This window comes from Pectinophora gossypiella, chromosome 18 (assembly GCF_024362695.1).
Source record: "Pectinophora gossypiella chromosome 18, ilPecGoss1.1, whole genome shotgun sequence".
Taxonomy (NCBI): domain Eukaryota; kingdom Metazoa; phylum Arthropoda; class Insecta; order Lepidoptera; family Gelechiidae; genus Pectinophora; species Pectinophora gossypiella.
In genome coordinates, this window is record NC_065421.1 from 15036215 (window position 1) to 15050047 (window position 13833).

Sequence of the window (13833 nt, forward strand, 5' to 3'; positions counted from 1 at the left end):
CGGAGTTAGTTATGAATTAAGAAGAGAAATTGATCAAATCGGAAAATAAAATGAAGTTACATCACTTCCGTCATGAAGTTGCAACGCTCCGACGAAAGGTGGCGTACGAGCAGAGCTGAGTGAAGTCGAAGTCACTACAGAGTCGTCGTGTCGAGCGGACGTGTACTGCCGTTCTAGTCGGGCAGTCTACCGCGAACCTTCGTCTTGAGCGGACGTGTCGAATAATTACGATCGGAACGTGGAGTGCTATAGTCGCTCACCTATAACTTGTAGGGACGTCAAGAAAGTGTGATCGGAAAAGAGCACCTAGCAAGTACGTTCACATGTCCCGAGGATTCGGTCCGAATATAGGAACCATGGGTGGTGGAGGGCCCCTTCGCGCTAACGTCCTTAAGCGCGCTAGATTAGGAGAGACTGTGTAACCGTTACGAATACCGTGTGTTTGTTTTGATTTATTTGCTTAAGGATTTTAGTTCCACCGATTCACCACTAGATGTCGCTGTTCATAATTAGAACGCGGTATTGACTTGTTTATTTTGTTTTCTTATAAGAATTTTTTTGTTTCTAATTGATGTTCTTGTGAGTATATTAAATAAGTGTGAAGTGAATTAAAGTAAAGTGTTTAACTGTGCATAGTGGTCCTTCGTTCCCGGATTTGTAAGTAAAAGTGCAAGTGTAAAGTGACTGTGGTAAAAACTTAGAAAAATTTCAATATTAGGACATAGTCTCTGGAGTGCTCAAAAAAGACTTAGAAAAATTTAGTGAAAAGTGATAAAACCTTAGAAAAATATTCGTTTCTTGGACTTAGTAAATTTGTGTTAACTTCAACTAGTGAACATTTTAACTTAGTTTCTGGCAGTGTTTTTGGACTTGTAATTTTTCAAAAACAAAAATTGACTTCAAGAATTTACTTTGTCAACAATTACGTTTGATGCAAGGCGTATACGTGGTACAATTACGATACAAACTGAACTTGTGTATTTCACTTACTTATGTGGTAATAAACACTGTACACCATGACAGAAGACGTGAAAACACATATGGCTAAACTGGCTGATCAGTCTGGCAAAATTGGAAAGTTGATGATAAATAGTAAGAAATGTGCGAAAGCCAAGATTACCAAGGGTTATTTAGAGACACGTCTGGAGACAGCGAACAAATATTGGATGGCCTATACATCAAGTTATGATTTTGTTACGGCAAATCTTACGACGAAAGAGCTGGAAACATATGACATTAATTTGGAAGAAAATTATCAAACTACTGAGGATGCCTATTTGGAGCTTAAAAGCTGGATAAAAGATCACATGTATGAGTACCAAAAGCAGGAAGTTCAAGCGCCAGCTCCAGCTTCAATTACGAATACCAATCAAGTTTCTGGATTTTCACAATCTAAACCGAGGCTTCCACCGATACCGATACCTACCTTTTCGGGAGATTACAACCAGTGGATGAGTTTTAGAGACTTATATGTTTCTCTTATACACAACGATAGTACATTATCAAAAATTGAAAAACATCATTACTTAAAGGCCAGCTTGTCAGGAGAAGCGGAATTGTTACTCAGAAACTATTCACTTACTGAAGCCAATTACGATGATGCTTGGAAAAAATTGGGAGATAGGTATAATAACAAAAGAGTAATCGTTAACAATATACTGAATCGTTTATTGAACCAGAAGAAACTGACTTCGGAATCTCCAAAGGGTATTAAAGATTTATTAGATACAACAAGCCAGTGCCTCGATTCTCTGAAAAATCTGAAAATTGATACATCCTCTTGGGATGCAATTGTGGTACACATTGTTGTCTCAAAGTTAGACATAGAATCTCACAGGCTGTGGGAACAGTCATTGGAACAGTCTACAGACATCCCGGAGTTTGACGAATTAACTTCTTATCTTGAGAAACGATTTAGAGCTATGGAGATGATTAATATAACACAAACTAAAGAACCACAACGAAAAGACTTCACTAAACCAGCACACCTCTCACAAAAAGTTACTACGGTCAAAAGCTTCGCTACTGAACTTGATACTGCTTGCACTTATTGCTCAAAGAATCATTATGTTTGCCACTGTCAAGATTTTGCTTCACTTACCGTCAATGAGCGTCAAGATTTTGTGAAGAAGAACAGGATTTGTTTTAACTGCCTTGTAAAGGGTCATTCTGTGAATCAATGCAGACAAAGCACGACGTGCAAAAAATGTGGTCGACGGCATCACACTTTGCTGCATTTTACCAACCCTAACAAGACAAGCTCTTCTGATAATCCTGAACCTGAACAACGAGAACAAGAAAGCACACCGTCAACCTCTGCTTGCAACCTCAGTGTAAATAAAGCTGAAACCATGGATGGTCAGGTCATTTTAGCGACTGCTGAAATTGCTGTTGAATCAAGAAATGGTGATACTTACATACTCAGAGCTCTGGTGGATCAAGGGTCGCAGGGTTCATTTATCACTGAAGCTGCCTCACAATTGTTGAATCTTGAACGCACTCCTGTTAATGGCAAAATCTCTGGTGTTTCAAATTCATCAGTGGTTACCACAAAAGCTATGGTGAAATTAATAATCCACTCTACAAAAGATGGTGATACACAATTGGAAGTAGATGCTTATGTACTTAAGAAGCTCACCTCTTTATTGCCTTCCCGTGAATTTCCACAAGACACCTGGCCTTCAACTATGCAGCTGGATCTTGCTGATCCTAACTTTCACAAGCCAGGGTCTATTGATGTTCTGTTGGGTGCCGACGTGCATGCTAACATAATTCTGGAAGGATTACACAAACACGAGTCTCTCATTGCTCTCAACTCTCGCCTTGGTTGGTTGATATCGGGCAGAGTTACACAAACTGAAGCTGCGCAAGAACACAATATGGTTGTCACTCACACTAAAGTTGACGCAGATCATTTACTGAGACAGTTCTGGGAGATTGAAGAGAATCTACCCCACAAAAAACCTCTGACAGACTTGGAGATACAATGTGAAGAGCATTTTAAGAAAACCCACTCTCGCGTGGACGGCCGTTACGTGCTTCACTTACCTTTCAAAGATGTTCCTCCTATTAATCTTGGTTGCTCCAAATCTATTGCAGTCAGTCGTCTACAACAAATGGAAAAACGTTTTATACGCAATTCCCAATTTAAGGATGAATATATACAATTTATGAAGCAATACGAGTCAGCAAATCACATGATTAAAGCACCTGTAAATGAAAGTGATACAATAAACTTACCTTACTACTTACCTCACCATGCTGTCCTTAGACCGACGAGTCTAAGCACGAAGTTAAGAGTTGTCTTCGATGGAAGTGCTGCACCTGAAAAAGGAAACTCATTAAATGACGAACTTCTAGTTGGACCTCCACTTCAGCAAGATATTAGAGATTTAGTCACAAGATGGAGGCAACACCAATTCTGTCTGGTCGCTGATATTCAGAAAATGTACCGGCAGATCCTAATTGCAAAAGATGATGTCGACTTTCAGAGAATCTTATGGCGAGAATCTCCTACACAGCCAATCGAAGAATACCAACTACTTACCGTTACTTATGGTACGTCATGCGCTCCGTACTTAGCCATACGTACACTTCATCAACTTGCTGAAGACGAAAAGGACGAATATCCAGTTGAAGCGGAAATTTTGAAGACTGATGTGTACATGGATGATCTGATGACTGGAGCATCTACTGAAGAGAAGGCTGTGTCCCTGCAAAAAGGGCTAACGGAAGTGTTAGCTCGCGGCGGTTTTCCCCTTCACAAGTGGGCATCCAATAGTGAATCAGTGTTGTGTCAAATACCCGATGATAATAAAGAGTCTCAAAGTGCAGTGAATATCAAAGTGAAGGATACAGTGAAAACGTTAGGTATCACATGGAATTCACAAACAGACAATTTTGAATTGAACATTAATTTGACTTGCACTAACAATTGTTTGACCAAACGAAATGTATTATCTGCAATTGCTAAAACCTTTGACCCTCTGGGTTGGCTGACACCTACGATAATAATACTTAAAATTTTTATGCAAAAATTGTGGTTGGCTGGCTTAGAGTGGGATGAAAGGTTGACTGAGGATTTAGAAATTGAATGGAATACTCACTTACAAAATTTCCTGCATGCTGAAACCATTCAGTTTCCACGATGGCTTGGAGTTTCTGATACCACAATGAAGGTGGAGCTGCATGGGTTCAGTGATGCTTCTTGTGTTGCTTATGCTGCTGTAGTGTACCTCAGAGTTTGGGACAATGATGTTGATGTCAATGTACATTTAGTCTTGGCTAAGTCAAAAGTAGCGCCAGTGAAGCAAGTGTCCGTTCCACGTCTCGAACTCTGCGGTGCAGTTCTATTGGCTAAAATGCTTCATCATTTAAAAATGATTTTGAAAATTGATGATCACAATGTATATGCTTGGACAGATTCGACCATAGTTTTGGCCTGGTTGCGAAAACCCCCTAACACATGGACTACTTTTGTAGCCAATCGTACTTCGGAGGTTCTAACACTCACAAACAGTAATCAGTGGCATCATGTTAGTTCGGCGGACAACCCTGCTGATCTCGCCTCCCGAGGAGTTTATCCAACTGATTTAGGGAAATCACAACTATGGTGGACTGGCCCAACCTTTTTGCACGAACCCAAAGATATTGTATATCCACGAACCGAAGTCTCTGATACTAATTTAGAAGCCAAACACAAGATCAACACAAATGTAAATTTTATGAATGATGACGAAACGAGGTGTTACCTGAAGAGATATTCCAGCTTATCAAAACTGATTCGTGTGACTGCATATTGTTTGAGATTTTTAAAGAATTGTAAGACTAAACTAGACTAAATTTCGGATTTTTGGCTAAATATTTATAAATGATAAATATTTTTTTCTTCTTTCTAATGCAAAAAGGCGGACTAGTCGTATCTCTTTCATAAATAATAATCATAAGAATAGATAATACAGGATAGGTGGCGTTGGCGTCACGTAAACATTGACTCTGTGTTATTTTATTTTGAAAAATAGTAAATATTGGAATTTAGACGTATAAGTGTTAAAGAGTTATTACAGACCTTATAAATAACGAGTACAAGTGTTATCTTAACGTACATCTTAAAATTAAGTGAAATAATTAAATTTATGTTTGAAAAATAACCGGTGACCATTTTGAGGTGATTACAGTGAAAATAAATAGAGTGGAATACACATCGGTTTTTTTTAATGGAATACCATGAACAGTGAGTAACGAAACTGTGTCACGTTCGTTATTTAATAATAAAACTGTAATAATTTATGAAAACGTTTAACGGATTTTTTTTAATATAGTGAATAGTAACTCCATCTATCGGTGGGAGTAGTCAATATATTGAGAAAAAGAGCGACATCTGTGGAGGTGAGCTGGAACTTCTGAGAAAGGTGGTTTACTACGATGTACGCGAGTTAGATAGATAGTTTCTAAAAGTTTTCGAAAGAGGGCGCAACGACCTTTATGAAAAGGCTACAGAAGATGGCGCCACCGTGTAATAAATGCAAAAAACAGATCACCGATAGACTACATCTTACATGTAATATTTGCAAACAAATTTTTCATACTGACTGCGCCAATGTTGGCTCCAAGAGATTTGATTTAATGGAGCCGGCAAAGAAAGGTTCGTGGAAATGTACTCCTTGCATAAAGAGTACGCGTACACCCATACCTCCAGCCGCACAAGTTGAAAGAAAAAATGCAAAGAGAGTAGTAAAATGTACAACCTCAACCCCATCATCGAAAACAGGCCAGAATGTAACAGGTATAGTACCAGGAGAATCGCTTCAGAAGGAGTTAAGCGAATCAAGTACTAATATGACAATGGCAGTCGCAGCTACAGAGGAGAACATAACGGTGAGAAACAAATTCAAAATAAACGTGGACGTAGAAAACTCTTTCCAATCTTTGTCGTCAGAAGAATCAGAAGAGGAGAAAATGTCACAGGAAGGTATACTAAATCAAGACCGTTCAAAGAGAAAAATAAATACAAGTGGAGAACTAAAAGAAATAAAAAAAGCAATGGCATGTATGCAAAGTAAATTAGATAACGCAAATAAACAAATAGAAGAATTACTTTTAGAGAATTATGGTTTAAAGAAAAAAGTATCAGAATTCGAGAAGTCTATTGAAACTGGCCATATTAAAGATATTTGCAGATCTCCTTCAGGATCGCCTTTGAAGTCGAAACGATCCAATAAAGCCAAGAAGAAGGGCTTCTCTGATAATTGCCAATCAAAATCAACTCATGAAGATCATATGAACAGGGTTCACACAATTGGCAACATCTCTACTCCTGGGGATAACGATCCCACAAACATGGATTCTAACGACGGAAAAACCCCGCTTTTAGATTCGAATAATACTGATTGTAATAATATGAAGGAGAGACACATGAAACAAAACCATAGATTGACACCAATTAACTCTACACGGCACAACATATTGCTTTTGGCTGATGAATCTGGACGAAATATGCGTAAAATATTAGAAACTCTTACCGGCAGCAACTATAGCGTAGCATCAATTTTAAAACCGTATGCGCCCCTGAGTGAAGTTGTAGCGGACATTCATACAAAGTGTGTACTGTTTAACGAAAATGATTATGTTATTATAATGGCAGGTTCATACGATAAAAATGTCATCAAATTTCAATCAGCTCTATACAGTAGTCTGAATTTTCTATCAAAAACAAATGTTATATTTAGTCAGATTTGTAACAATGAATATTTAAATGTAGATAAACTAAATGAAATTATAAAGACAATAAGCTCAAATATCCAGAACTTGCATTATACACAATTAAGTTGTTTTGCTAATTCAAGACTTGACAAATGGAATACCAGCAGATCTTTAGTACTAGATATGATATTGATAAACCACAAAAACAAATTACAGTTGTTACCTAAGAATTATAGCGCGAAGATAGACAAGTTCCACGTGTCAACACAGACGGACAACCAGTTTTTTCGGGATTAAGCCTAAGAAGAGTGACAGTAGTAATCGTAAGGGTAATGTTAACATATACTATCAGAATGTCAGGGGACTACGCTCTAAGTTACCGGTCTTTTATGAGAATATTTCTACTTATTCTGCTGATCTTTGGGCAATTACAGAGAGTGGTTTGAATGAATCAGTTTATGATGGTGAACTGGTACAGAAGGGATACAGTGTGGTGCGGTGTGACCGCGCAGATGGCCGCAAGCTTGGAGGAGTGATGTTAATCGCTGCTCCAGCCCTCACGCTGCATCCTCTTCCTTTGTTTAATACGCCTAACCTAGATGACGCTCAATTTGAACTGGTTTGTGTGGATGTTTTGAGACGTAACAAACGCCTATTTACGTGTTGTGTGGCATATATCCCCCCCAGAAGTAGTTATAACGAATATATGCGTTTATTTAATCTAGTAGAAAGATGTTGTTCCAGTAAACAAAATGTTATATTAATTGGAGATCTTAATTTGTATTCGTCCCATTTGGACGTGCAATGCTATTATGAGTGTTTCGTATCGCTCTGCGAGTTTCGCCAGTGCAATGTGATAACTAATCGCAATAACCGCTCGTTGGATGTGGTGCTGTCAAATTTAGATAATTATGAAGTAGATGTTGATGAAGAATGTGATTGTTTAGTTCCCATTGACTCGCATCACCCCCCACTAAATATACTTTGCTCTCCTATTGCTGGATCTGTTCCTTACAAGGAAAAGACTTCTCCGAGGGTTAAATGTAACTCAGGTACTCAGGATTGGAGGAAGAAATGGAACTTTTACAAATGTGATTTTTATAAACTATACAACTCACTTAATTTAGTAGACTGGAATTTTTTGTACAAAGTTAATAACGCCCAAGAAGCAGTAAATTGTTTTTACCTAAAGTTAAATGAAATAATAGATAGTTGCACTCCTAAAAAACAGAATAAATTAAATAATCACACGTATTGTTATCCCGAGTGGTATACAGCTGAAATTATTAAGGATATAAAAGACAAGGCGAAATGGCATAAGTTATATAAATGTAACGGGTCCAGGTACGAATATGATATGTTTTCTTATCTCCGGGCATTAATCAAGCGTAAGGTAAAATGCTCTTATGATAACTATAAGGCTAAAATTGGAAACCAGCTTATTAAAGATCCTAAATCTTTTTGGGCCTTTGTTAATAATATAAGAACAAAGAGAAGGAAAGATCATATAACGGAAAATGGTAGGAGTTTGAGTGAAGCTGAGTGTGCAAACGCGTTCGCAGAGTATTTCCGTTCTGTATATAAAAGCAACCCCCCGCGACTCGATGCGGCGGAGGCCGCGGCAGCGGCGGGGGTGGCGGGGGAGCGTGTTCATGTGCCGCGACTAAACCTTCGCCAAGTACAGGAGGCTCTGCAGCGACTGAAGCCCAAGAGGTCAGCCGGCCCAGATGGAATACCGCCTTACATAGTAAAGGATTGTTCGGAGGCTTTAGCTCAGCCATTACTGCATATATTTAATCTATGCATAGGCAACGCTACATATCCTGAACAGTGGAAAGTTACTAGAGTGACTCCTGTACCAAAGGGTGGTCCTGGTACCGACGTGTCGGGATATAGGCCCATTGCAGTACTTTCCACGATTGCAAAAGTGTTTGAGTCGATTTTGTATAAAAATATATTCACACAAATTCAACCGCTTCTATCCGACTGTCAACACGGATTTCGTCCGGGAAGAGGAACCCATTCAAACCTAATGTGCTTTATGCAGTATACCGCCCCAGCAATGGACGCGAGGGTTGGAGGACAGGTGGACGTGGCTTATTTTGATTTTCGGAAGGCCTTCGATATTGTTGATAACGACATCCTATTGGCAAAATTAGCCAAGGCCGGATTTACTACAGCTTTGCTTAACTTTTTCACGAGCTATCTTTCAGACCGTAGGCAATATGTAGACTTTAGTGGTTATACTTCGGAGATGTATCAAACAGCGTCAGGGGTAAGTCAGGGAAGTAATTTGGGCCCATTAGAGTTTATCATTATGATTAATGACTTACCTAACGTGGTAGAGAAATCAAGATGCTTGTTATTTGCGGACGATCTTAAATTATTTCTGGAGATCAACAACATTGAAGATTGCGAACATCTACAGAAAGATATAGATAGAGTAGTTCAATGGAGTCAGAACAACAAACTGCTTTTTAATAATTCAAAGTGTAGTTTGATGTCTTACACACGCGCGCAGCATCAAGTCTCTTATGATTATAAAATCGATGGAGTGGATTTACCGAGAGTGACGACAGTCCGTGACCTTGGGGTACAGATATCGCATGATCTTACATTTCGAGATCATATTACGAAAATATGTAAAAGGTCATACAGAAACTTAGGGTTTATCTTGCGCCAGACAAAAGATTTTAAAAATGTTGTGGTTTTGAAAACATTATACAATGCCTTAGTTAGGAGTCAAATGGAGAGTTGCTCATTAGTGTGGAATCCACATGAATTAAAGTATAATCTTATGCTAGAAAGGATCCAAAATAAATTTCTGAGGCACATATACTTTAGGCAATATGGAGTCTTCCCGTATTATCCTTTAATGTATCCTACCCTTTTCTTACTTGGGATGGGAGGATATTACAAGCTGGAGGTTAGAAGGAAAGTAGCATTAACTACGTATATTTTTAAGGTATTTCGAGGGGTCCTGCATAACCCTGCGATCCTACAAGCTATCGGGCTGCAAGTCCCAAATCTACGGTTGAGGCATGGTCCGCGGAACCAAATTTTTTATATACCCAAGAGTCGCACTAATATAATGAGGCAAGATCCCGTTACCACCGCTCTAAATATATTAAATGAGGTTGCCAAGGAAATAGACCTGTTCAATTGTTCATTGGCGAAGTTCGCAGAGGCTATAATTAAAATTGTATGTGATAATAGGTAACATATTTGATAAGTTTAGTATCTAGGTATATAAGTATAATATTGTAAATATTGAAATAATAATTTAAGTTTATATTAATGTATGTGTCTAAGTTACCGCCTTGGGCATATGCCTGTATGGTAACTTATAGTTGTAATTATTAGATAAATAAATAAATAAATAAAATAAATAAATAAATAAATAAAAGACTTCACAAAAGCTTAGACAAGCCTAACTATTTAACTTGCGCCGAAATAAATAATGCCTTAACGGTTTGTGTTCGCATGTCACAATCAATCACTTTTGAAAGTGAAATTACTATGTTGTCACAAGACAAACGTGTATTAAAAACCAGTAAGGTTTCTGCTCTTAACCCGTACTTAGATAACCATAAAGTTCTTCGTGTTGGTGGTCGACTTGTAAATGCAGAGATTTCAAATGATACGAAACATCCTATCATTCTGAGTCACGACTGTGCCCTTTCCAAATTAATAGTGTTAGAAGCACATTTGAAAACTCTCCATGGAGGACCCCAACTTACACTTAACTATGTTCGGCAGAAATACTGGATAGTGAGAGCTAAAAGTCTGATCAAATCTGTGACTAAAAAATGTATTCCTTGTTTCAAGCAAAGAGCTGCACCAGTTGTTCCGTTTATGGGAAATTTGCCAAAACATCGAGTCAAACCTAGTCGTCCCTTTCTCACAAGTGGTGTAGACTTTGCTGGGCCTTTTACTCTGAAACTTTATTCAGGTCGATGTAAAAAGACTTGTAAAGCGTATATTTGTTTATTCATTTGTACCGTCACAAAGGCCATTCATTTGGAGCTGGTCACGGATTTAACTTCTGCTGCCTTTGTCGCAGCTTTTAGGCGATTTACCGCTCGCCGAGGTCACTGCCAAGATATTTGGAGTGATCACGGTACGAACTTTGTGGGCGCGTCACGCGAGTTGGATCTTGCCTTTAGGGATTCGAAGTCTCAAGTTGTTGCTGAGATTGCTGAACTCTTGGCTAACGATTTCACCAATTGGAATTTCATTCCCCCCAGTGCTCCGCACTTTGGTGGCCTTTGGGAGTCTGGAGTAAAGAGCATCAAAGGTCATTTGAAGCGCGTTATTGGACAAACTTATCTCACCTATGAAGAGTTATCTACTCTTTTGACTCAAGTGGAAGCTTGTGTCAATTCCCGACCACTTACCTTAGTAAATTCTTCTTTGGATGATCCACCCTTAACTCCTGGACATTTTCTTATAGGGGAACCTTTGATAGGTGTTCCTGGACCGTCTTTGATTGATGTCAAACTTAGCCCGCTAAATCGTTGGCATATGATACAACGCATGGTTCAATGTCTGTGGCAGCGATGGCAACGTGAATATCTTACGACTTTGCAGCATCGTTACAAGTGGAACAACCTTCAACCTGACATTGATGTTGGTACCGTTGTTTTGGTCAAGGACGATCGACTACCTCCTGGAAAATGGCTTTTGGGACGAGTTGTTCAGAAGCATCCAGGGACAGATGGCATAACTCGAGTTGTTACCTTACAATTTAAAGACAATATTTTCAAAAGACCTATTGCTAAACTATGTCCTCTGCCTCTGTCTGACGATATGTAATGCATTTGTTATTTTACACTTCTATTCTATTTCACCTTTCTATGTTAAGGACTTTAGTAGTCCTTGGGTGGCGGTATGTTTGTTTTGATTTATTTGCTTAAGGATTTTAGTTCCACCGATTCACCACTAGATGTCGCTGTTCATAATTAGAACGCGGTATTGACTTGTTTATTTTGTTTTCTTATAAGAATTTTTTTGTTTCTAATTGATGTTCTTGTGAGTATATTAAATAAGTGTGAAGTGAATTAAAGTAAAGTGTTTAACTGTGCACCGTGACGTTGCCGTGAGTGTGTGCCTTATGCTGTGACTTTATTTAATCGTGATACAAAAACTATGTGGAAGTAAATAAAATGATTGTGATACTGATGACGGCCATTATTGTCTTCTAACGCCCACCCTCCATTCTGATGATGATGTTACGACCCACACTGTTACGACATCAGAAGCGGGATTAGTGGACTTGGATGAAGACAACGTGATGCGACGTTCACAACAAGACAATGCAAGTTTTGATTATCACAATCACAAGAAGATTATGATCATTATCACATTCGTGTGACCACGTGATGAAGATGTAGTGTCCATCCATGCCGGAATTTGGAGATGGACCAGAATGTGAAGTAAGACCTGGACCTTGTTAATGATCGACATCACTACATGCCGTGAGATATGATGGCGTGAACATCACAATATTTCCATACTGTCTGCAGTCGTGTTTGAAAATTATGGTACCTCAACTTGAAAACTGTTATTACGGTGAGTCGTTTTCATACTGGAACCTTATTGTTATTGACTTCATTGCTATGTGAATTTTCGTTTCTAATAATGAGGAAATTAATTTAAAATTAACTTGGAAATTACTATTTCCCTTTGTTTAAAAATAAAATTGACGAGACATATTGTGACAATCCATGTCAATCACACCGCGTTTTCCAATCTGTTTTCATCATCGTCAAATCTTTGTATTTTGGTCTAAAAATATTTCGAATTGGTGTAGACACGCTTGACCTGCGTGGTTAAAGTTGTATTTTCTCACTCCAAGCGGGTGGAGGTTAGTCATGATATGATAATTAAGTCTTGTTAAATAACGTGTTTTGTAATCTACCGTCATTCATCAAATCTTTTTAAACCGATTGAAAGAAAATCACTTGAATACGATAATACAGTGAATTCTTTTGTTTCATGTCATAACTTGCACGTGGTTCGGCAATTGGTGGATTGCAAGCGGAGATGAAAATGGCGCGGGCTGAGCTGTAGCCGTGTAAAGTGACGACATCATGGCAGCGCGATGTATACCAGCCGGACTTGCTGCGCTGGTGCTGTTGAAGACCTAAACCATGTCACAAGACTAGTGGTTGATCTTTTATTGGAAATTCTTATACGTCCCGGTGAGTCGTATCTGTTTTACCTGATTTGAATAATGGAATTTTTTTATTATGATACAAACGAATATAGTGCAGAAAGTTCTCTTTTGTTAACTTTAGTTAAATTGGGAATCGTAATGAAGTGAAGTAAACATTGCGAAGTAAAATGATTAGGATTATGATTAAAGAAATAGGCTTAGAAAAAGCTCGAAACAGAGTAAATCATTAGTGAGAAAATTGGAGCAAAACATTCTAAATGATTGATGATCATACCGAATCAGTAATTGTGTACGTGCGGTAATATTTCCTCGAGGTGTTGGTCGCTACATTGTGACTTTATGACTTGTGTGTGTGAGAGCAGGGTGCTCTGTCGTTTTGTGGTCGTGGACCATGGTGGCCATCCCGGGAGGGGATGTTGTGACTCATGACTGTTTTGTAGCGTAACCGCAGTTTGGGGAGGAATATTACAGCCTGGTGTGCTTTGCAGGAGATGTGTAATGTTGGTTGATTTAATTGAGCAATGAAAGCTATGATTGACCTGTTTCGGAGCAACTCTGATAGGAAGCTGCGCACTTGTAGTGTTCGGGGCTGCAGCCACTTTTGTGCTGCTCGTCTTAGAAACTACAGGTATGCGGTCGAGGCCGGATTTTATGTTGACTTTGTATTTGGTCATGACATTGTACCTGAATCTAAGTCATGTTGAACTCCGGTAGAATTAGTCAAACGAATTAGAAATTAGTGATATAGAAGAAATTGTGTAACCCATTGACCTGTTTCGGAGCAACTCTGATAGGGAGCTGCGCACTTGTAGTGTTCGGGGCTGCAGCCACTTTTGTGCTGCTCGTCTTAGAAACTACAGGTATGCGGTCGAGGCCTGGATGTCATGTTGACTTTGTATTTGGTCATGACATTGTACCTGAATCTAAGTCAAGTTGACCTCCGGTAGAATTAG

At 38.8% G+C, this 13833-nt stretch overlaps 1 protein-coding gene across 1 annotated transcript; it reads left to right on the forward strand.

Moving 5' to 3' along the window:
- Positions 1-1016: 1016 nt before the first annotated feature.
- LOC126375107 (uncharacterized) lies at positions 1017-10618 on the forward strand. The gene is made up of 4 exons (XM_050021949.1): positions 1017-3870; positions 7137-7321; positions 8141-8415; positions 10531-10618. The coding sequence occupies exons 1-4, from the start codon at positions 1017-1019 to the stop codon at positions 10616-10618; spliced, it is 3402 nt and encodes a 1133-aa protein (XP_049877906.1).
- The last annotated feature ends 3215 nt before the right edge of the window (positions 10619-13833 follow it).

Coding starts and splice junctions, on each gene's coding strand:
- LOC126375107 (XM_050021949.1), top strand. CDS start 1,017: ATGACAGAAGACGTGAAAACACATATGGCTAAACTGGCTGATCAGTCT. Junction 3,871..7,136: donor GGATACAGTGAAAACGTTAG/GTATCACATGGA, acceptor GGGCAATTACAG/AGAGTGGTTTGAATGAATCA. Junction 7,322..8,140: donor ATGACGCTCAATTTGAACTG/GTTTGTGTGGAT, acceptor ATTGGAAACCAG/CTTATTAAAGATCCTAAATC.